Below are 25,160 nucleotides of genomic sequence, written 5' to 3'. Positions count from 1 at the left end.
AAATAAATAAATTATGAGAAAATTTTACAGTAGAAGGGTTTTTTTTCACATTGAAAAAGATCGAACCATTAACCTATTCTAATCGGACCCATTTTGAAAGTTTTTCTCCTTCTTTCATGTTACATAAGATTTTCTTTAGCGAAATTAAAACTGAAATGTTGACAGAATATTTACAAACTTAAGTGTTGATTTCTTACAGGACATAAGTTTGTATGGCCTGAACTAGTTGGAAGCTTTGCTGCGGAAGCCAAAAAAAAATATATCACCACTGAGAAGTGAAGAACCCTTTGGTTACAGTTGCGGAAATACCACCAGGCCGTGTGGGACTTGCAGATTTTTGCTGCAACCGTGTGTATCTTGTGCTTGATAAAGGGGGCATAGTGATCAGAATAACTTCAGTGGGTTAGAGTGCAAGCCTTTTTGGAATAACACTAATAATTATGAAAATATTGTTCAATAAAAGAGCCTTTTGGGGGAGATTTTGAGCGTGAAATTTTTTCAGTGAAGCTAGCTAGTCATTTGCCATGTTTGATCACGGTTGAGCTACTTATGCAACCTAGATAGTGGTTTTGAGGAGTTGGTATTGGACTGGGTTTTCTTTTTGGGAGTGGGCAGAAGATGGTGAGAGAATATGAGGCAAAAAGAGGAACGGAGAGAGTCGTTTCAAAAATGACTAGGGCTAACTTTTAGACTACTTTTTTTCGAACGGAAAGTTTTTATCGAATGAGGTGTCGTTGGATTTCTCGGTTTGAGTTGATGAGGACAGAAGGGAGCCTGATGATGATATACAAAAAGGAAAAATTAGGGTACAAGACCTTCATGTCTCCTAGAAAGCTAGAAGGATCTAAAGTAATTTGTCCTTGAAATATTGATAAGTTATGATTTTTATTTAAAGTTAATGATTTGTTCATCATTTTGAATACATCATTCACCCTACTTTATTCACTAATTCAGTCCTTTGCTAACCCACCTATCATTCTGCCCCTTCCGGTTCATCATGCAAATGGAAATGTCTCAAAATAAAAAGGACTGAAAAAGAAAAGCAACAAAAACCAAAAAACACCCAATGAGCAGCTCGACCGGGAAGTAGCATATCTTTCAAGAAAGAAATTCGGTTACAAGGTATTCGCCCTAATTGAATAAAAGCTATAGAATAAAAGAAGGGAACCGTATTCGTGGACAGATGAGCGAGTGTAAACTACGGCTTTAAAGCCTGAATTATAGTATAGTTTCGTCAGAGGGTCGCGCCCGTCTACTACCACCTTGTCCCTATTATATAATGATCATATTATCCAATTTTTAAAATTACAAAAAATAAAATTAAAGAGGAAAAAATGCTGTTTTATTTTCCCTCTAGAAATAAATATTAAAACCTAGCATTTTCAAAGCCGTGCAAGTCGCTGACTCTATTCAACGACTTCTTCATCATAGCCACTTTAGCCAGCTTCTCAGCCGCTCTCCACGCTGATGTCGGCGTAAGCGGCTCCCCGTTTTCGTCCACGGCTATCTCCCTCTCGCTGCTGCTGCCACCCCTCCGCCGTTGGATCATCATCAGCATCTGCTGCTGCTCCTCCATGATCTTATGCTGTCTCCTCCAATGCAGCTCCGCCAGCTCAGCTTCCAAGCCGCGTACGTGCTCCTCAGCCGATGCAGACTTCGACTTTAGGAGCAAAGCCCGAGCCGATGCAAGCAAATGATGCGCGCTAGAGTAGTCGTTATGCTCAACCAATCTCCGTGACTCGGCTACGGCACGTGTGGTTATAAAAAGACCTCTTAATCGTTCGATCTTTGGACCGGAAGCTGATCGAGCGGCATCAGCGAGAGGTACTAAAAGCGCCTGCTCTTTCCCGTACACAATCTCCTGAGTAGCCGGGTCTTTATATAGGCACCGGACTGACATAACATGGTGGCTCCCGCGAGCCAAAGCTCGGGGAACACGCAGCTCAACGAGCAGCTCCCTCTCTTCCTCGGCGTACAAGTCGCCGAGCCGCACGGAAGCTGAACCGTGCACCGCAGGCCCTCCATTGCACGAATAGATGGCTGCAATCTCAGCGGGAGCCGAGCCGGAATCGAAGCCGAGCTGAATTCTCAAGTCTTGCACAACCACACTCAAAATTCCCCCAACGCATTTGGCAAACGCGTCCTCAGCCGGCTCCTGGCTGTAGCCGCCGGTTTCACCGAACCCGAAAGCATGAACCGGGATCTCAATATGAGCGAATCGGGTAGCCGACACGTGGCCGGATCCCTGACGCTGATGGGCTGAAATTTTCACCCTCTCATCCTGACCGTCCGATAAGAGGATGATACTGGCAACCGGATTTCTGTCTCTCCGATCTTCAAGCACTTTAGTCGCCTTCCTCAATGCATCGCCAACACTGGTCCCCTGACCGCACACAAGCCGGTCAACGATTCTCCTGGCCAAACGTTGACCGTGAGCCGTCATTCTTTTTAACGGCAGCAGCCGCTTCGTGGTTGCTGAAAATGCGACAATCGAAAGCCGGTCGTTGGAGCCGAGCGACGAAATGACCAAACGCATGGCGCGTTTCAGCATCTGGAGCTTCGCGCCGGTCATGCTTCCGCTGACGTCGAGCACCGTCACCAAATCGATCGAAACACGACGCGAAGTGTTAAAAACTGGGGGCGGAGGAGCCTTGACCCGCAAAGCCACGACGTAGGTGTCGAAGCCCCGACCCGACGAGAGTAAAGCGGACTCGGGTAAAATCCTGACCTGGACATTATTGGTTCTGATATCTCGGCCGTTGATTCGCGCGTCGGAAGATGAAGGGTTCGGATTGACGAAAAAGCCCTGGAACTCCTCGACGTCGTCGTTTTCGGGGAATGGGTCTGTGGCGTCTTCGTCTTCATCGTCGGCTTCTGGTATAGGGATGATCCGTGATGTGGGAGAGAAAAGAGACTCGTCGTCGTCGTACAATGGCTTCGATGAGGCTCTGGGTGAGGCGGCCTCCACTATTATCTTCTTCTCCACTTCCCTGGGCTTGGGTTTGGTGGGCTCCACGACGTCGTTTCGGGATTGGTTGAGGTTTTTGTGGATGGCGAGGAGAGGGACGTCTTTCCATGTGCAGTTGCAGACTGGGCAGACGAGGCTGTCATGGCTGCGCACATGAGCAGCTATGCAAGGGAAATGGAAGGCGTGACCACACTCTGCTGTGTATATGGCTGTGCCCTGCCCTGTCTTCACGCTGTTCAAGCAAATCCCACAGTTGCTCTGCAAAAGTCCCCGCAGAAAACGAAAATTCAAAAACCCAATAAGCCAAACAAATAAATAAATAAATAAAAATCATTGGGTAGCAAATAAAATAAATGGGTGAATTAAGAGAGTTGCATACTCGAAATTTGAAGCTGTTTCTGAAGAGGGAGAGCTTGAGAGGGGATCGAGGAGAAGTTGGGTTTGAGCTGGAGAGAAAGGAAGTTCTTGTACTCTTGGGAGTGCTACTACTGGTTTTGCATTCAAGCAGCCTGGGGCTTTCATGGTCATCAATGGAGCTCTGGGTTGAGATCACCGGCTGAGATTGCAATCTCGGAGTAGAAGGGTTGCTGCTGCCACTGGAGAAGAAACCAAGCCTCGTACAGCTTCTGGGACTTGGGCTTGGGCTTCTCTGCTGCTTCTCTGATACTCTGGTTTGATCTGCTGGATCTCGAGGGATTGTAGTGCAGAAGGCTCGTCTCCAACCAGTACCCATTTTTTAATTCAACCCAAAAAAGACCATAAAAAAGAAAAAGAAAGAAGCACAGTAGATGGGTAGGCTCTGTTTTCTCTTTCTGATATTATCAAAATCTATGGCCTCTACCTTTGTTGAGGAAGAAGAAGGAAGAAGAAGATAAAAGAGAAAAGTGGAGAAGACAAAAGGGGAGGATGGAATTTAGAGCATGGGATCAAATGAAAAGAAAAAAGCAATGAGACAAACTAGTGGGGTGGGAAGGATTTAATAAGAAAGAAAGAATACAGAGGAAGAGGAAGTATAGAGTCTACACAGATCAGACTCAGACCAGACCCCTCTCACTCTTTTGCCTTTTTATTTGTTTTTTCTCTTTCTTTTCCATTGATAGCACCAAAAAGATCTCTGCAACCAAAAGACTAGAGATCTACTGCTTCTTTACGTGATCAGAGGTTTAATGAAATTCGATATTTATTTAATATTCATTGGAAAAGGTAATTAGGATTTTACCCTCGGTAACCACCACCCACCTCACCTCTATATCATCCACATCCATGGCTTTATATGCTCCATGCTCCTTTATGTACAGACCTGTCTCACGCGCCTGCTTCCATTGTGGCAGCAGCAAGCTTAGGTCACGTGATCCTCGTGGAAATGACACTTCCTACTGTAGCCTACAGGTAGGGTGAAAAAGGAAATGTGGAGAACATACGGAATCAGAGCAAGTGGGATGGTTAAAAAGTCAAAAATGGAGTGTATGGAAAGAGAATAGGTGGGGATGATATGGTAAGTATATACTTAAACAACAACCCATCTAGTTAAATTTTTCCAGGATTTGACAAGATCTAGAGTTGTAATATGTGTCAAAGTTCCAAAGGTTACCTTCACACTTTATGTTTAGGCTTATCCAAATCAAACTTTATATAGTTTCATTCTTTTATGGCGTGTCGCTTTATGAGTCATTTTATTTATTCTTTGAACGTTATTGAATCATAAGATAAAATTTTAATTAATTTGAAAACAAAGAAATATCTAGACTTTTATATAAGGTATCCACGACAATCTAACATATGATGTCATGAGAATTATATGTGGTTATTGGGTACCTTTATATTTCCTTGTGACGGAATGTGCTCTCAGTCATCTTCCCTTATCCTTAAAGGTATGTAGCCGATAACATGTCTTTTTCTCTCTTTCTTCTTTACCTACTACTGCTCTAAAGGTTTAAGTTAATTTCAACCTTCTTTACATGCGTACAATATAATATCTTTATCTTATCTTTTCTAATTTCTCTCATTTGTTCAAATTGTAAATTATATTTATAATCAACGAACAAGTCAATATTCATAATTCGATTCTAATAACACATCAATGACTCGTTCATACACGATTGACTCTAACAAGTCTAGGGGGATGTTGATCTCGTGAACATTTAAGGATGCAACAGCAATACAAGTTAATCATCTACACCACTTCTCTTAGAAAATCTTGCGTATATTCCCAATCAAATATATAATGACACGTTCTTACGTTACTGACCAAAGATGGCATTTCACGAAAGTCTTTCTCCACCTCCCTTTTATACCACAATCCCATAAAGCTGCATTATTGAACCCAATTTATAGAGCAAAAGCTTCCAAAACTCAAGCACTCCAAGTAAACTGTAAATTACTTGTGTACTTTTCCTCTTTTTGGGTAAACAATGTGGACTTAGCAAACCAAGGCAATGAAATGACAATATTTTATATATATTTATAGAGAGCTGCGAGTGCAATAGTACCAGAGTACCTTCCCCAAAAACCAAAAAAAAAGAGCATCACAGTGGCACAGTGTGATTTTGACAGCAAAGAGTGACTGTGTCATGAATGGTCAATAATTTCGACCCTCACGTGGGACCCGTATAGGTCTGTGAATAGTCCAACGCCGTTAGCTACAAAACCCTAGCCCTCTTCCTTCCAGTGCTGACGTTTTTCTTCAGGTCCAAGGCTGAAAGAGCTTCTGTAAATGTCAACTCCTTGAAGAATAAAGTATCAAAGCCTAATCTGAACCTAATCATTCTTAATTACCAACTTTAATTTAATATTTTTCAAATCAAGTTAGGCAAAGTAAAAAGTGGCTTTAACCATTTGTTTAGTTATTTGGATTAGAAAGTTTCTTCTCGTGGATGACTTCCGTGTGGGAGATAAGTGTGTGTGTGTTTTGTTTGGCAGTTTTGGATTGATTGGCCACAAATGTACGTAGGTCATTTAGATTTTAGTGATGCTTTAACTATTTTTGTTCTGCTTCTGCTTTTGCTTTTATTTTCTAAGACAACACTCAATCTCTGAGTCTTGGACAATTTCTTCTTCTTGTTATTAATTAATTAATTGACTAAACTGCTTACTAATTGGGTAAACAGCTTGGAATGTGATCTTTTTGAAAGTTTCAAATGATAGGCTGTGGTTTTAGACTTTGTCAAATTTAAGCTCCAATGAAAATATTTGATTCTTTGAATGGGTAATTAAATAATGTCGGTCGATGAAACAAAGTATGCAGTATTATGTGTAGCTTTCTCTCTAAAAATTAAAAAAAATTGAATAATGTCATGATATATCATGTGACATACTTATCTAATATTGCTAATTCATGCATAATGTCAATATACAATCATTAACAAAATATGCTCTTTCTTTTTCAAGATTCTCCCATTTGTACATGTGGGAATACATATTATACACCCCAATAAGATAATTACATGTGTACAAGAGCAAGACATATTTACTCCAAGCTCTATTAACTATATGCATGAAAATAACACGCTTCTAGTCACCCATTGATTAGAATAAAACGACATCATTACCTAAGCCAACATTACCATCAAGTTAATTACCATTAAATAAATGTAAATTTATCATACACTAATTACCGTTGAATAAGTCTGATTTGATCTAATATCTGGTACACAAATTTCAAAATAATTTGTTATTAAAGGGGGGGGTGGTCAGGTCAGTGGGCAGTGGGCTCTTTTAGTTCTTGTTACGTATGCTGCAGTCAACAACTTAATGCATGCATGTCAGCTGATGATCGTGAGTACCGAGGTTGTTATGTTTTAGTGGTCTTCAAAGCTAAGCTACTTCCCGCGTGGGCCCCATTTACTTGCCAACGTAGCACTAGCATACCATGTGGGATTACTCATCGTCGTCATATCATCATCGCCTCTATGTGTTTAGCTCTATCTCCACGTGGCACAATCTAATCTAGCCCAACTCAGTCAAAGCTGTTGACCGCATATTCATGATGATGAATAAGTAAGAACTAACAAATCATGAAAGGAATGGTTTTGTTTGTCTCGAGAGATACTTCTAAATCCAGTTTCTTTTTCTTTCCTTTTTACTAATTTTTTTTTATATTTTATTTTTCTAAGCAAGTCCCATGTTCTTTTTCATTTTGAATTGAGTTTCTTTGCAAATCCAAACAAAGACGTTTCTATCAGAAGAAATATAATACACAAACAAGAGGACCTACTAATTAATGGATTTCACATATCTCCAATAAAATAACAAAGCTAATGTAGTTGTGTTGATTTTCTATGCAACTTTTACTTTTATTTGTTGTAATATGATGCCTTAATTTGTTGTTTTTTCATAATTATTGTCATGATTAATTCTAACTCGCATCACATCATACGATCGGGTGAGGAATAAAGTGGAATTTTTGGACCAGAAAAGATGGCATGATTATATTAAACACAAATTAGGGGATAAAGATTTCTTATTACTTGAAAATGACTCATAATAGCATTTTATATTATACACTAATTAACATGTATATATAATGTTGAAAAGTTGCCTACGAAAGTAGTAGTAAACCACAACTTGTCCTCTTACCATTCAATCTTCCAACACCAAAAATTAGTATATTCAACATCTTTTTTATTCAAGTAAAAGGATGGGCAAGAATCAAACTTTGACTCGTTGTGGGTAAGGTATAAACCGCCACAAAAGTTTCAGTGATTGATATACACATGTTGCAATTTACGTGATATTGTTGCATCACTACAAGAATACTTGGGTTTAGATACGATTTTTATTAGTGTTCTTTGCTATAAAAGTCATAAATTATCCTCCTCCTCTATGTCAATGGTCACGATTCATCCACATTGTAGTTGTTGGATTTCCTTTATAGGGGTTTCCATTGCTCATAGAGTTCAAATTAATCCATCATTTGTGGCAAATATTTAAAGCATGAATCAGTCATTTGTGTTTCCGTCAACATATATTTTAAATATACGTCACATGAACGTGATTTTCAAATACCAAATAATTTATTTTTTAAATAGAAGAGGCTTAAAGCATATCATGCACTTGGTTCAACCCCTGATTTCAATCCCACCAATCAAATAAAATGCACAAGTATCCTAACACAAGATGATAACCAAAACCCTTCGACTCACACGTTGGAGAGCTTTTAGATCGTTCAAACCTAAATAACTTGGGAAAATAGAACATAGGGTCCGCCTACTATGTACTAGCTGGCCTATTATTACCTTTCATAATAACGCATCACGAGTTCACCTGTGGACAAAACACAAGCAGCCCATATGCTAATGACTCAAATCCAAAAGCTCTTACATGTTTGTGCTCGTATTAGCCTCACAAGAAAATCCACAACGAATGAGAACGAGGAGGCTCCTCCAATATGAAGAATATCAAATGGACCATTGACCAACGGGTCACCCTCACCTATAAAAAGGAGATCACTTTTTCACCATCCGATTGATAACCATACATCTCCACATCGCTTGACACCTCCACGCATGGCTGCACTATCACAATGTCTCTCGGCATCACTATGCCTCTCGACACCTTGCACCTTGCCCCTCATGTCACTAATTCATCGGCAAAAAATGGTGCAACGCGTACCATACCAAAGGCTTCAACGCCTCACATCACTATTTAAGTGATTACGTATTCTGACAATCCCAAATCGATTGGGTGAGGGAAAGTGAAGTGTCTTACATGTATCTCCTTTAGCAAGACGTATTTTGAACTTGAAGACCCAAAAACAATATCTTGCTAAGCTGAAAATATTACCACTTGTAGTTCTAGTCAAAACAAGGTGATGAATTGAAAAGGTGAGTGGCATGAAGCAAGTATATATAATTAAATTACTAGGCAACTTGAGCTAATACATATCTTGAACCAGTTTAGTTTGGAGTTTAGAAAAATGACCACATAGCACATGACATAATTGGACACCCCATATGCAAAAGTTCCCATCATTTTGCAAACTCCAAGTTGCGGATTTGTTGCCTGCAACTTGTTAATCAAGAGATCCCATCACATTGCATTCAACAAAAACCTTTGAATTAGTCCATTGTACCTGTCTAATTATAATCTGTCACTGCAAATTGGGGTTAAGTGAGACCATGATCAAATCCCGATCACGTCTCAGAGAGATGGTTGGTTGCTCCTTCAAATAATTGAAGCCGCTGCTCCAACTAAAGTATTATTATTTTGTGGAGAGGATGTGATTATGGGATCAGAAAACACATTAATTAAGCTCTTTAAATCACCAAACTTTTTTAGATTTGATTATGTCATTAGGATTGAGGAGGATATGGAGTTTTTCTTTTCCTGCCTTTTTGAAAGTAGTACTCAAATAATTTTTATTTTATTTTATGTAACTCGTCAATACTAGAGAACTTTATTAAATACTAAAAGAAATATGTTAGAGAAACATACAGTCTTACTCGGGCGTCTTGAATAAAATCAGAGACACACTTAATTCTTAATTACTTGGACAAAACTTGATTATGATACTATTAAATAAGTCGACAACTTAATATTAAAGGCAACAATTAGCAGAGAAAATGAGGTGGTTATTGTCTTATTGAAAGGACTTTCAAAATAGAGATTAGCAGTTGGTTTTGGAATATATAATTCGTGTTGAAAGTGATAGTAATTGGTTGGTAAGGTTACAGGGGCACATGGGTGCTGTATTTAAGTGAAGCCCTAATTTTAAAGTGTAAGCAATTAAGGTGAAGACTTTAATATGGGCTCAAAATAAATAATTGCATGAGCATCACCTTCCTATTCCTATTGGCTGTTAAGATGCTGCCATTTAATTATTGAGGAACATGCCTCAACGGATCATATAAACGTTAACTGCAAGAATAATCCTTTTTTTCTTAAAGAAAAGTTTAAGGGGAGTTTAGCTACTTTCACAATCAGCATCAGGGTAGATTCATAACTTCAAGTCGGAAGAACTTTATGCATGGTACGGTGGCACCCAATTGCTAGTTGTCATCGGTATAGATTTATATAGGAAATTACATATCTTGCATCAATGTGGATTGCTGGCAGCGGGACTCGAATACTGGTGGGGCTACACACAGTATAGGGACCCTATCAACTGAACCAACCTTCATTGACCAAGAATAATCCCTTAACAACCATATATATCATTCATATTTTTAATTAATTAACTGATGATCTTAAAAATAAGTCATAACTTATATTTGTTAAGATTAATTGAGCTCTTACACCTCGACTCATGTGGAGAAACGATCTTATTATCATAGTCCAAGTGAGCATACAACAAATTCAGCGAATACATGATTGGTTCTGAGATTGAGGCTTGGAGCTGTACGAAATAAAATATCACCATTAATAAAATGATATATTACATGTCATTTTGGAAGATTATGTTGGTGAGTATAGAAGTTGAATTTAAAAAGACACAACTCAGTGGGGAAATTATTGTTTTTTGAAAAATATACACTAGGAAGTAGGGAACATATCAAGTTCAATAGTATGACAAATGTTCGTTTTTCTAGGGGAAAATGATAAATATATTAATCAATGGAAACTTCAGCTTGGAGTGAAGGAAGAAGCCAACCAGAGTTTTTCCCTTTTGAGAAGAAAAAAATAGTGTTTTATTTTCCTCTTTCGGTGTTGGGATAAGATAAAATTTTGGATGAGTTTGAATTGGTGCCGCACACTGCTGAAAACATAACCAAAATGAATCTCATTAGGTCATGATATGCCGTATACAGCTGAAAATTTTGGGGAAGGCCGCATGAAGGCATACTCTATGAATATCAAGCTTCCTCATTTATGCTAAGCTCAGAAGCTTGTCTAATCTAGTATATAAAGATTTGCAATACATGTATGCCGCCAAATATTTTGTCCAATTTGTCATCTTCCAAAATAAGAAGAAGTTAATGACGGATACCAAATCGATTACTCGTTTTATTTCTATCGGAAAAGTGTTACGTTTGGTCGAGCCTAAATTCGTGTGCATCACGGATAAAACTAAATGAATGCAGCATTTCTAGCATGCATTCAAAATGCTTGGGGACCATCCCAGCAATAGGGTGCGGTCGTACGGATGCATGCCATACATGACAGGATGGTGCATGCAAAGAAAAAGAACCACGTACACAACACACACTGACAGAAAACTTGTGATTGTTGGAGATTCCGTAGCTAGCTGTATATTGTATGTTGTGGCTGAAACCAGTTTTAATTTTTTGTACCCAGATGGACTGTGGACAGATCGGAATGCGACCCTCTGCTTATTTGGTTCTCAATAGTTATTGTTCTATACTTATTTGCTAGGTTGCTAGAAGAACACGTTCTTCCCTTATTGAACAATCACTTCCTTCCTCATTTTGACAGTATGTTTTTGTTTGTTTTGGAGATCGAACCAAACAAGTGTTTCATTGCATGGCTTCATTTGGGGAATTAATTGAGGGCTTTATAGTTAGGCGAACCCTGTCAAGAACCATCATGATCATCTGAACTTCTAACTATTACAACAATAATTTTCAGATATTGAAATTTGAACCAAACTAATCGGCTAATTTACTAAGTCAATACCCAACATTTATAAGTTAATAAAGCAAAGGCTAGAACACTTGTCTAATTCAATTGAAATTGTCCAATTCAGTTCGAGCCACAAAACGTAGAGATTAATAACGAGTTTTTATTTTTAAAAAGTAGAGTTTCATCCTTAAATAAGATGTTCTTTTCTTAAACCTTGGTGTCAGATTAGATTTTGATTTTTGCAATCTTATCAAAGGATGAAAAGTCAAATTTTCCTGATTTTTATATTTCCGATTCAAGTAAGGGAACTGATAGAAGGCAAGAGTTCAACTTTGTGTGTAAGAAGTAACTGTTCTACCACTAGCTAGAAGTGTTAAAACCCACCGAACAATGGGATATCTGCAAGAAAAGAATGTCATTGAAAACAACAGGCATGACATTCCGATGATAAACGATGTGTTTGTGTTTCCTCTATTGTCCATTTCACAAAGGGTGCTTCTGTTTGGTGTCTACCCCTTTTGTTGTTAATTTCATTGTACCCCCCATCTGAAAGTTAAACAAGAAGACAAGTTATGACCCTTCGTGAATAGACAATTAAAGACAAGTGACGTTTGAAGAAATTATTTTCATGGGAGATTCACTATTATACCCAATATGGGGGCCCAAATTATAAAAATACCCTATATAAAATGGACTTTAGAAACACACCCAAAGCCCATTTACAACATAACAAAAAAGCTTTTAACTTCTTATAAATTACAAAACTGCCATCAATTTCTTAAAACAAGCCCAACCCCAAAATCTCATAAAAATACCCAAAGCACTCAATAGGGCATCAAAGTAATTTAATAATCAATATTAAATTCAATAAGGCTAGCTATCATTTTTTGGGTTTTTTTTGGGTTTGTTTATAGGAATTCAATTGTGTAGGGTTTATTTATAATATTAGTGCTAGAAATGGGTATATCACTAAATATCTCTTTTTTCATTTACCCCCTCTATGCCCTACGCCCATTCGCCTTACTACGTTGCACCACCACGTGCCATTCAAACATGGTGTTTTTAATCTACCTAAATTATAACATGTGTACATTTATTATACCGTAATAAACTCATCTTGCACCACGACGTGTTATAATACGGGATCACACAATATTTTTGTGAAATTTTGAAAAGTAACCAAATTTTGAGTAGTCCACATATTGCAAGAGCAGCATGCTCTCTATTTAGATTTTGGACCCGCCCGCATTTTTCTTTTAAAGTAAGCAATATTATATTAACTATCAAGTTGAAATTGAAGGGACATATATATATCATTATCATTATGCATGCAAAGCCATGAAACGTGCCTTACTTGAAGGCTTCTCATATAATTATGTGAATATTTTTATCAAATTAATGAAAATAATCATGCATGAGATAGTCAAAAGCACCCACTATCAAAGTTGATGGTGGGAATTAAATTAAAAATCATGATAATTGAGACCAAAATATTTTAAAATAGAATTCGTCTCTCTTTGTTGAACTTAATTCCTCCACCTAACATTTGCTAACCACTCCAACTCCCCCCATATAATATATTTTATAGGAACAGGAAGACCAAAAGAATATATTTGCATGCATATTCACATGATGTTACATCTCAAATTCATTTATTTAGTCAACACTACTCTTTTCTATATAGATCAGATGAGATCAGCTGATATCTTGGATTTCATGTTGTCATGCATGCCAAAATTTCCAAGCTCCTCTCATGTTGTCACCTTTACTTTTTTGACTATAATGACATTGACAAGTCGAGTTTTTCTGTTCTTGCTAAAATGGGTGCGTTCATTTTTTGCATTAGTAATTGAACGAATGGGTTTTGATTTCCTGCGGATGTGAATTCAGTGGCAGAGGGATCGCCAAAATATTCAGAGAAAAAAGGACAAATTGAGTATGTCAATTTGCAAGCGAAATTAAAGAAAGGGACAATCAAACTAAGGATCTCAGAAAGGTAAATATTTTTAACCACTCGAACTTCAATTGAGTACTTCGAACAATATTACATATAGCCCATGAAAAATATTCGCCTGAAATTAATTAAAAATTAATTAATGTGTATTATATTAATTTTTTATTTCAAGTTGTCACTGAAAAAGCATGTGTCACATCATTATATGAATCATTTATGGATCAAGTGTGGGTTTGCCAAACAAATATATTTTGTGGGCTTCTTTCTGGTGTACCAGCCAGAAGTCCAGATAAATGATCTTTTAATTTGGTCATGATATATAGAAGAGGAACAAAGATCTACTCAGCTGAAACGAATTTCAAGAAGGCAAAGATTATGTCGATAAGAGATATAATATATTCTAAGATAATACAAGAAATGGTATAAGGGGCCCACTTCATCAATTATACGACTTATGTGTTGACTGGATGCATGCATCGCCCATAAGCTTGTTGACTGAAAAATCTAACACGTAAAAAAGTTATACCACGTAATCATACTATATTATAAAATAATTTCTCTGTATGCTTCTCTTGTGCACCTATCTTTCTTTTTCTTTTTCTTTTTCCTTCAACAAAACATGAGTTTGAGAATATATGTAGCCCCTCTAGGCCCAGGAGCATTCATGTCTAGTTGTTTGGTTTTGGGCCATTGTCCCCATTTGCACCATAAGATACAGAATAAATACATTTAAAAAGAAATAAATGCAGCTCTGAAGATGAAGATGCCCTTCAGTGAAGTGACCCTTGATTGAAGGAACTCCTAACAAGACCTCCCAACAAACAGCTCTGTTCTTATGCAAGCACAAAGTTACAACTATAGACCCTGCAAACTGCTTAATAATTAGGTCATCCAACCCGGCCATCGGTCAGTTCCAGAATTCGGCCTTGTAATATCGCCTGCTCGCAACTAACATTTTCACAATGCATTCTCACTTTTACTATTTGAAACCTTAAATTTGAGATAAATACACCATTCTGAGAACCGAGTCAAAAGTTGAATAATATAAGTGGTCTCAGATAAGTGATGGAACACATGGAGGCACAAAGAACAGAATGAGAAATCAGCCAGAATGACAGATAACTTGGGACTCTTGGAGATCCTAGATCACCCGCACATACATAACGAGGTTCACAAACAATTGGCACTTTACAAACTTAAGGATCCTGTATGGGAACAGGAACCTGTGCACATAGAACTGCAGAGGTTACGTCCAGATACAAAGGTCTTGAGTTTCAGTAGTGTTAAGAACGTCGACAAGTTAGAAATAGAAATCACAAAAACATGAATCCATGGCAAACCAAAAAAAAACACAGATGTAGTAATAATATAGTAAAGCAGCCACCCGTGATGTCACATCCAGCCCCACTCAACAAATCCTTGCACTCCAGATTATCTGGTTGCTGCGGTTGTAGGCCTTGCCTTCATTCCAAATTCATAGACTGCTAGATGGACGGCATCACAATGCATTTTACTGGCTAGTTCCTGTTCCTGCACTTCTCCATGGACCTTGGAGCTGCATATAAAACCAAAGCAAATAAACACATAGACAAATAAACAAACGGACAGATGTATAAACAAATAAAAATCTCTTAAGAATCAACCTTGATTATAACTAGACTTGAGCCAAGAAGGAATATGCATATGCTAAGTCAACGTAACCAGAATAAAGATTTTGGGGAACGAAACTATAATAAGTTTGAACATGGACCATATGACAACGAGAATATTTAGTATTAATTTTGTAATTTAGGAAAAATGATCCCCCCATTCTAGAATCAAATCTCAACTACGATCCAATATGCATGTAAATTTCACCGTCTCATAGTCGGATGTTTAGCAAAGAAACCCTAACAGTTTATCATTCATAACAATGACAGAAGGAACCTGGACATGTCAGAAATTGATTTTAGCAAACTTCAGGACCCGAATTATGAATTGAATTAGAGCAAAAGGTCTAGAAAAACATTTTCACACAGCAATACATACATTTCTTTACTATGGCTCCCTTAGTTTTATTTTGATTCTTTAATTTTTTTTAATTTATATAATTGTGGGTAATTATCAAACTTAGACTAAGCAAAGTTACGTGCAAATGTGAGTTAGCCTCATTAGAAAAACTGCTGCCAGCTAGCCATGTAGACTTTACCTAACCCGAACTCGTTAGTGGGCCACCCAACTCAACCCTCATAATAGGAGCCTGAGCCAGATGCAATCCACTTGCCCTGTCTAAGGCGGGCTTCCAGGTCTCCCAACTACAAAGAGAAGAACAGCCTAGCGCTACTGCTACTAGGCAAGAAGAGGTAACAGCTAATACATTCCCGTCAGCAGGCCCACATGGCATGGTCTGGCCCAACCCACAGGCAACCCTTACATAACCCCTACTTCCCAATTCTTCAAAAAAAACACAAATATCTGAAAACAAGTGCAAATTGCTGTGATGTCCTCGTACTGTAGTAAAAGGGGACTCCTAGCTGCTCTCCCTCTTGCCTTCTCATTCTTGCCTTCCCCATTCATTTTGTGCCACGTGTATTACACTCACACATAAATCTATGTATTTAATGCAAAGTCCTAATATTTTGCTTGTAAAGAGAACAAAGAATTTTGGAACACATTAAATACATAGATTTATGTGTGATTGGAATACACGTGACACAATGAATGAGGAAGGAAAAAAAGGGAAGGCAAGAGGGGAAGGTGGCTAGCATTTCCCAATAATGTAAAACTTCAGTTCTGATTATTTGTTCAATTTATTTATTTACTAATGGCATACATCATAATCACCACCTAACTAGTTCTATTATCGCAATCCTGACAACGTAAAGTTCAAAAGTTAGATAAAACTACAACTCCTTGATAATATATGTTATCTATGGGATTATAGCTGGAGTAAAAGCAGTAGAGTACGTAAATCAATTGTGGGAGGAAAAGCTGTTTTAATCCTGTAATAGATCATAATTAAAGGAATCAACGGAACATATAATATACTCACCTAGGCCAATGGCGTCTGAGCTCTTCATAATTCTCATCCTTTTGCAGGTATCAATGAACATGCTGCCAAAGTCCAAATTTTCAATCAGATTTTAATATTAAAATATAAAATGCCTTGGAACGTATTCAAAATTCAGAACACTACATATTAACTTCACTGAAGCAATATGACCTGATGCAAGATAGCAATTAAATGGACATTGACACATGGTAACATATCAGCCTATGGCAGAAAATTAAAGCACACCAACCATGATACCCATATTTTGCGACATCAGAGGTCAGTGCTAATAAAAGAAAACAGATCCCATGATGCCCAGATGTTGAAGCAGTGTAATCCTGATAAAAGAAAACAGATCACATCTCTCTCTCTCTCTCTCTCTCTCTCTCTCTCTCTCTCTCTCTCTCTCTCTCTCTCTCATATTTCTGAACAAGAGTCTCCCTTTGTGTCCATACACATGACTAATATCAAGTTCTATGGTTTACACATTACAATATCACATTTGTCTTCATCACTCGCAGGTTCATCAAATTTTCACATGTTTTTCAAGTTCAAGCCATCCAAGTTAATACGAAGATGATGGTCGTGATCTAAGGTTCCAATAGAATAACTTAAATGCAAACTTTGAAATAACTGAGGTCTTGGGCAATTCTTTGCATAATGTACTTTCACTAAATGACCTGCATGCTATATATGAAGCTCATACACACAACCCATGCAAGATACCTAACAACCATCCATGAAAAATCAACACTTCATTGACTTTGCAGAATTTAAAAATCAATTCAGCTTGTATATTATAGCCAAAATAGCACATAACCATCTCTGCAACTTAATACTAATTGTAACTCTGATATCGGTCTATGCATAAGATGTGACAGTTTTTCCGATTTTGTATCAACATTAAGTCAATTGTGTACATAGAAAAGAGCAATTAGTAGAGAAACATATGTGCAAGTGAATGACAACTTACTTCCAAGGGACATCACCCACAAGCATCCAGTCACCATCTTTGTCCTCGTAAGTTAGAACATATTCTGAGCCATGAAGCAAATCTTTCAGCTTGCTTTCGCTAATCTCTCTGCCCGGAGCTCCATGAGATCCATATTGACCTGAAATCATACCAACAGAGCAGTAACTGGATCCATGCAAATACAGCAGCTTTGGAAGTTAAACTCAGAATTCAGCATAAATTACATAACTATAAACAAATAAACTAAGGCATTTGTATAACAATTGAATCTTTGCAATAACTCACCTATGGTAAAACAACTGAACATCTTTTCCAGAGCAGAAGAAAGTTCCTGGTATGCAGAGTAATTTTTCAAATCTACTTTCCTCAAATAAGGAGCACCATCCAAGCTGACCTTGACAAACAAAGCACCAGGCCCTGATTTTCCCTCTACTTCCTCAGTGTTCTTTGATGTAGTGGCCAGAGTTTGCCTCCTAAATGATCTTATAGGTGGCCAACCCACAACCTGTGCCCTAACATACAAGGAAGCTGAGACTCCATTTTCTTTGTTAAGGCAGAAGCTATGACCAAAAACAATATTCAATGCTACAGATAAACTTTTTGAATCACTTACTTGGTAGCAGGTGCACTGCTAGTACTATTTCCAGATCCATTATGATTCGGTCTGGTTTCATTGACAGCATGGGGCCTCTCTTGTACTATCTTTGCTGATGCAACCTCTTTTGTTTTGGCTGGTTGAGTCGCAAGGTTCTCAAGTCCAGAACCAGTTTTCAATCCCAAGTTTGGAGAAGTCCTGGGTGACAGCAACAAGTTTACCTCTGAATTAGCATATTTCCCCTGCATCACAAATATGGCCGTTGTAAAGCCTGACGTGATCCTAAAATAAATAAACAGATCCAATTCTCTTTCATACAAAGAGGTTGTTTTTACCTCCAAGAACCCATCCATAGCATCAGAGAAACCTCTCTTGTTGCCTGAAACGACTGTTTTCTGCAATGAAGAGTAGTTGCCATCCTTTATAGGATGCAACGGGAATAGGGGTTTCTCATCAAGTTGAGTGGAGATTAGCCTCAGTTCTGAGTCTCTCTCAGGAGACTGGGATCCAGGAAGCCCAAGTCTAAGGTCTGTAGCCTTCAGATTCAGACTATTTTTACTTCCACCAGAGACAGTAGAGACTTTCGAACTGTCTACCGAAGAGCAATCGGATAATCCCATGTAATTTCGCTCCTTCAATTCCGAGCTATTGTGGCATACACTCTCCATAGAAACCGAGGAAGATAATAATGTAACATCACTGTGACCCTCCTCCTCCTCCCCAACACCAAGCAGCGGTGGTGACATCACAATTCACAATGAACAACCCTCCAAATTATATTTGAAGCCTGCTAAACGTTAAAGCTTCAGAAAACACCAATAAAACATAAAAGAACCCAGAATCTTAAAAAATGGACGAAGCAAAAAATAATGCATTCAACAACAGCTGTCTACCCTTAATGAGAAAACAAATCCAGTAGAGGCAGCCAAAAGATTCAACTTGAAACTTCCCTGACTCAATCAAGTGTCCCTTAAAATAAAAATAATCTTGTTTTGTGCCTTAGAACCATGTTACAAGCAAAAAGCCAAAAAAAAAAAATTAATTACAATGGAAATTTCAGTATATTCTCAGATCACAATTAAGCAGTGGATACAATAAATTAAATAAAGATCGTGAAGCTTGAGGTTTCGTCAATCTTTACATCCCTGGTAAAAGGATTACATATTTAATAAATAGACTGAAATATTACCACTTCAGCATAGAATTTATTTCAGGTCAGAGAACTGGAAAAAATTAAAGACTAATCTGCTAATCAAGTTGCAATCATCTCCTCTATACAGATTCAAAAGGCCAAATCACAGTCGTATGAGAGGAAAACATAAATTTTAAATAAACAAATAAAAAAAGATGGTGGGTTTGACAGATTTCAGGACCAAACGGTTTTAGAACTTAAATGAAGATGGCTTCAACTTTATGAGCCTTGACTCTGTGTTCCATTTATAAAAGGGTTCTGTTGGAGAAAAGAAAAAAAAATTATTCAAGCAAAACCCAAACCTAGCAAAAGAGACACAAAATGAACCACTTCTAATGTAAAATTAAATGCACGTAAATAAAAAAATTAATACGAGTTACTTTTACGGGAGCCAAACAAAAATTTTTAAAAAAAACAGACAGAGACCCAGCAATAAAGACCAAGAAATTCACCACACAAAAAAGAAAAAAAAAAAAACTCAGAGCATACACAAAAATAAAATAAAACCAAATATTTATGCTTTGCTGAAAAGTGATGACAGAGAAACTAAACAAAATTATAACCATTAAAACTAAATCCGTGCATTTTGTGAGACTAGGGAGAACAAGAAAAAAAGCCATAAAATCTGGAAACTAAACTACTCATTGTGCAAAAAGAGTAAGATTAAAACCCAAAGTTACCTTCAGTTCCTTCCCTTCAAAGTCCGAGCTACAAAAACCAGGGCAGAAGAAAGGAAGAGAGAGCTGAAACCAAAACACAAAAGAAGAAAAACCACTGTCACTGAAAGTGAAGATTACCCAGAAACCAAAAAAATTCAAAACGAAAAAAGAAAACAGAAGCAAATCTGATTGAATATTGCAAGTGAAGTAGAGGAGCTGATTGGAGACTAAGGGGAGTTTACCTGAAAAGATTGGGTGGATCAGTGGCTGAAGAAAATGAGAAACGACTGGAAAAGCAGAAAAGAAAGCAAGCAAATTTGTAATTGAAGAAGAGGTCTTTGATTTAGCTGACAAGAAGCTGAGAGTCAGAGAGAGAGAGAGAGAGAGAGAGAGAGAGAGAGAGCTAAGGACCCTCCATACGGCACAAGGTTACAGAAGCTTAATTTGCTGTCCAAAGGGAACCTCTACGCATTAAAATAACCATTCAGACCAACAACAAAAAATGCATTAAAATAGCCACTTTAATAAAACAAAGTGTCTCCCAAAAAAAGTTAAAAAGTTTTTTTTTTTCTCCTCCTTTTTCTTGGGCCCCTTTTGGTTTGTTTTTCTTTATTTCTTGGCTCAGTTAGGTTTTATATTTTATTCCTCTTTTCACTCACCAAATCTGTATCTTGTTCCTGTTTATTGTTTATAATTATGTTAGTACGAATAAAATGGTATAAGTACGTAATTTTTCCATGGATAAGTTTTTTTTCAATAAACGTAAGAATTGAATCGAATTTGGAACTTCAATATTAGAAAGATAAGTTTTTTTATTAAATAAAAACGAAGCTTCGAATTTGAAATATCTTCCAACAGTACATAAAATAAATATAACTATGGAAATGATTTAAACAACAACGGGAATGAGGTTTCTCACACACATACACTACCAATGTGTCATGGGAGTTTGAACTTAAGATCATTGATCTACAAATCAAAGTCATTTTTACTAAACTAGACTTCGTTCCCGTTGATAAGATTGTTTTAATTCTATAACATATGATTCACTATGTTGTTGTTATGAGGCCTCAAGCTAAACACAAAATATATGAGATTGTTTTGAGTTAAATGTGTTTTAAAAATACTTACTTTTCTTTTTTCTTCTATGTTTGACTTCAAAATTTTTTATTTTATAGAAAGAATATAATATATTTTAAAGGATTTAAAGTTAAAGGCAAAATGACAACAACAAAAAAAATCGTTAGTTAGTATGTGATTGTCTCAAGTGATTATAACTTCAATGGCAGAGCAATTCCTATTTGACTCTCTCCAATCTCCACTTATAAATTATCAGAAAGAAAAAAGAAGTTAGGTTGTCTTTATCTATTGCATTCAGAAAAAGTTAAATCAAATCGTTATAAATTAGTTTTGTATCAATTAGCATTTAATTTAGTTATTTTCTTTTGCAATGTCGAAAGATATCTTAAGTTTGAATTTCAACCCGGCAATCCTGAAGCTGAATCCAGATACATGATGGCATGAGAATTTGGTAAGCCATCAGATCATAGCATCCTATCATCGTACGGTCCTAAATAAAGCAATATTCCGTGTGGAGGAGCCACATTGTTTTTAACAATTACACAGCAGCAACTGCGACTGCATACACGGATATGGATTACCTGAAATCAATTTTGGATTTTTTTTTAGTGCATTTCACGACTGGCACAAGCACTTTTGTGGACAGTATATTTGGACGCCCACTATGTCCCTACCCAGGGGCAAATTCTTCTTTTCACCTCCTTTTCCCATCAATCAAAAACTAAAAAACTAAGGACGTGTCCCATATCCACTGCTCTAAATGGTCGTTCTCCCATCTTTGTTCTAGATAACTTCTTTCATATGGGAATCTTTTTGTTTTTTGTTTTATTTATTTATTTATTATTTTATTTTATTTATGTCCTGCCCTAAAACCATATGGGAATCATACTGTCCTACAATTTCTGGGCAGTGATTCCTATTCTTTCATTAAACGTGGAAAAGACAGTTTTGCCCAATAAACTATGTTTCGGCTTTTATTTTGTGTGAATGGGGAATGTAATCATACTGCCTTCCAATTTCGAAATACGGGAGGCCATCCAGCCTTCCTAGAGATATAAAAAATAATAATAATAAAATCTATAATTTAATAATTAGTTATTAAAAAAAATATGAAAGTGTTATTGGCATAAGTCGTCGTCATGCATTCCTCATCTTCTGTTTGTAAAAACATGAAAGAGAAGTATATAAAAAGAAATTAGGTGTCATATCGGGGTTTGAACTTGAGAATTAGTCTATAAATTAAGACTTTTTTATTCTTTACAATACACGTAGGACCTTCTTAGAATGCCAATAACAATTTACTATTTTATTAAAAATTTCTTTTTCGTGATCATTTAACGTCATTATCTTATCATCCATAGTTCATATTATAACTCTTGTCAAATTACGCATACATGGCGTACACACAATACACATCATGTGCGACTCGATTATGTGTTTGTGATCTTTCTAATTATACACAAACAAAACTAAGAAGGTAATTACCACTAAACATGGCAACATGGTGATTATGAAATACAAAGGAAATCACAATCACCTTTCATGTGTAGCCAAAAATTTCATAATTCAACCACCGCACTCATTACTCTCCCTATTCTAAACAGGGAAGAGATTCCCCGTCTGATTGAACCATGTTACATGCAAATCCCTATTTCAGTCCCAAAAACACCCCCCAACACTCACATGCATGACTTTGAATGGATCCCACACACTGCATCTCACATGCGCTCTATGCACCCAACCGGGGCCCACCATGCATTAGAAGGGCAAATTAGGAAAAATCCCATCATGATTTCCTATATTTGGTACATGCAACTTGGTGCCTTTGTGAAGGTGGTTTGGCATTGGAGAGGGAATTGCATCCAATAATTTTGTATTTGCATATGCGTAGAGAATATTGGGAAAAACAAATATTTTTATTAATAGCCTCTGAGGTTTTGACTTTATTCTCAAAAGTCTTTAAATTTTCAAAAACTATATTAACACCTTATGAAGTTTCAAATTGTTTTCGTAAAACTCAATATGTTAATTTCCATCCAAAATTAACAAAGTTAACATAAAATATTAGATTCATAGTATTGATGTACAAAATTAATTCAACTTTGAAGTTCTCTAGCCTTCAGTCGAGGGTGTCCTACGACATGTGGGGACTGATATGTAAGGAAAGAAAAAAAAGGTGAAACCCTAAACATTAATGTGTTATTGGTCGAAGACTGTCCGATTCTTAAGTTAGCACAAGTGTTATGTATATAGATATTTTGATAAAGTAACAATGCATGTGTGAAAATAGTATTACCTAGTGCATTAGGATGAGCGTCCTATTTAAGTGGCACGACATATGCCTTTCTTAAGTGGCTCGACAAGTGGGCTGGCTGAGGGCTAGTCCCCCTGCCTAAGACAGGCATATACCCTGGTTGTTAGGTTAGTTAATGAATAACTTTGGTCGGGTGCCATTTTCCTTGTCTTGTCCTTGCCCAAGGGGCATGGTCAAGTATGGTATAAACACTTATTATGCTCTTGAGGTCTAGTCATTGATGTTAATTTTGTCACTTAAAGAAGCTTTATAAAATAAATTACATGAGCACATTTCCAATGAAAAATTAACTGAATGAGTTTTGTGAAAACAATTTAAAACCTCATAGAATGCTGGTGTAATTTTCAAAACTTCATGAAATACTAGCATAATTTCCAAAACCACAAGTAATTTTATGAAAACAACAAAAACCTCAAGCATGTAAATATAAAGAACTACAAAATAAAACAATGGGCTGAAGTGAATTATTTTAAAAAGTAAATAATTTTAAAAATTTTAAAAAGAGGAAGAGGGGTATTGATTGAGTGTAAGTTACGTAGGGAGCAATGCATGTAGTGAGATTAAGAGGGGGACAAAGAAAAACAGGGCCAAACGATATGATGTGTTGGGGGACAAGAAAGCGGCTTTTAGTTTTGGCCTGCCCGCCTCAGAACGCGACACATAACTTCCTTTCTTCACCACCGATTCCTCAACCTGCTGTTTTTCTCCCACACGCACCCTCTGCCGCTTGCAACTCACTGTCCAATCAATTGCGAGAGCGCTGAGTGAACGGCTGTGATGCTTTTCATCAGAACTGATGAGGACTATGTTAGACTCAGTGAAATTGTATACGCTCGTTAACACAACGAATATCCACTACAAATCCAATACTTGGGTCATGTTAAGAGAGGGGGAAATTGAACCTCAAACTTCGAGTGCATTGATAAATAATGGGATTTTGATGGGGTTAGAGAGTGTGGTACACATGCGTACTTGTATTTTTTTGTCACATTAGTAAATGGAGAACAAAAAGAGAGAGGAGGGTTTAGGGAAAGAGGATATTTTAATATGTTAAGGAGAGGGGAGATCTCTCCCTACAATCATTAACTGCCAGCACCACCTTTGCACGCTTTGTTCCTAAACCCATTATGCAATTTCGCATTTTTATTTATTTGTTTATTTTATAATGAAAATATATTATTAAGTAAATAATTGAATTTCTCATAATGCATGAGAACAGCATCATAAATCATGATCATCATCAGCAGCATACCAATTCCCAAGCTTGTCTTGCATACGCCATCAAGACGCCACCATCTGCGGCTGACTGGCCACTGAAACATTTGCAATGGCCAAGGTATTGGTTTTATATTTGCAGCTAGCTAGCTAGGCCAACAGTGGCTATGCCTACGAATAGAATAGCCAGCCAGGCCTGCAAAGTACATTAACTACTCCCTTAAATTTCACGGCAATGTACCATGGGAAGCAGACATTGTCACCCTACGAATTGCCTTATTGTGATTTGAAATTTTTTTTAAAAAGCAACGGATGGATCGGTAAGGAACTTGTAGATCAAACAGCTACGAGTATTTATTTATGTACTGGAGATTTTAGGTTTGATTTATCTTTTCTGAAATTCATTTGTATAAAAAAATAAAAAAGTAATGGATGGACTGATATTATCTGGCTATAAGCGACTGCTGGTATATAGAATTTGTCCAAGAAATTAAATTGTTGGTGTGTATAATAGATTATGGGAAAAAGAAAAAAGAAAAAAAGCTAGTATATACTAAGGTTGGGGCTTACTCCACACAAAAGAATGGTGCTCAGAATTGGATTCCTAGTTGGGTTGGTTTTTTAAAGGTGGATTTGGATCCCGACTTATTGGTTCGTACGAA

The 25,160-nt window shown here is 37.1% G+C and overlaps 2 protein-coding genes across 5 annotated transcripts; both read right to left on the bottom strand.

Moving 5' to 3' along the window:
- Window positions 1-1,069: 1,069 nt before the first annotated feature.
- Window positions 1,070-4,213, bottom strand: LOC117615585 (E3 ubiquitin-protein ligase WAV3-like). Its single transcript, XM_034344686.1, has 2 exons — window positions 3,348-4,213; window positions 1,070-3,226 (listed from the first exon to the last, which is right to left on the bottom strand). The coding sequence occupies exons 1-2, from the start codon at window positions 3,699-3,701 to the stop codon at window positions 1,367-1,369; spliced, it is 2,214 nt and encodes a 737-aa protein (XP_034200577.1). The 5' UTR covers window positions 3,702-4,213; the 3' UTR covers window positions 1,070-1,366.
- A 10,318-nt stretch (window positions 4,214-14,531) lies between these two features.
- Window positions 14,532-20,375, bottom strand: LOC117620834 (auxin-responsive protein IAA8-like). 4 transcript variants are annotated; one of them, XM_034351096.1, is made up of 8 exons: window positions 20,132-20,375; window positions 19,911-19,973; window positions 18,374-18,825; window positions 18,057-18,280; window positions 17,729-17,955; window positions 17,444-17,582; window positions 16,471-16,532; window positions 14,532-14,994 (listed from the first exon to the last, which is right to left on the bottom strand). In XM_034351096.1, the coding sequence occupies exons 3-8, from the start codon at window positions 18,782-18,784 to the stop codon at window positions 14,957-14,959; spliced, it is 1,101 nt and encodes a 366-aa protein (XP_034206987.1). In that variant the 5' UTR covers window positions 18,785-18,825; window positions 19,911-19,973; window positions 20,132-20,375; the 3' UTR covers window positions 14,532-14,956. The 4 variants fall into 4 exon arrangements, with proteins under 4 accessions (XP_034206987.1, XP_034206970.1, XP_034206977.1 ...); XM_034351079.1 differs by having other exon boundaries at window positions 18,057-18,825; XM_034351086.1 differs by having other exon boundaries at window positions 18,057-18,828; window positions 20,132-20,365.
- Window positions 20,376-25,160: the final 4,785 nt, after the last annotated feature.

This window comes from Prunus dulcis, chromosome 1 (assembly GCF_902201215.1).
Source record: "Prunus dulcis chromosome 1, ALMONDv2, whole genome shotgun sequence".
Classification (NCBI taxonomy): domain Eukaryota; kingdom Viridiplantae; phylum Streptophyta; class Magnoliopsida; order Rosales; family Rosaceae; genus Prunus; species Prunus dulcis.
This window is presented reverse-complemented; position numbering and strand designations above follow the sequence as displayed.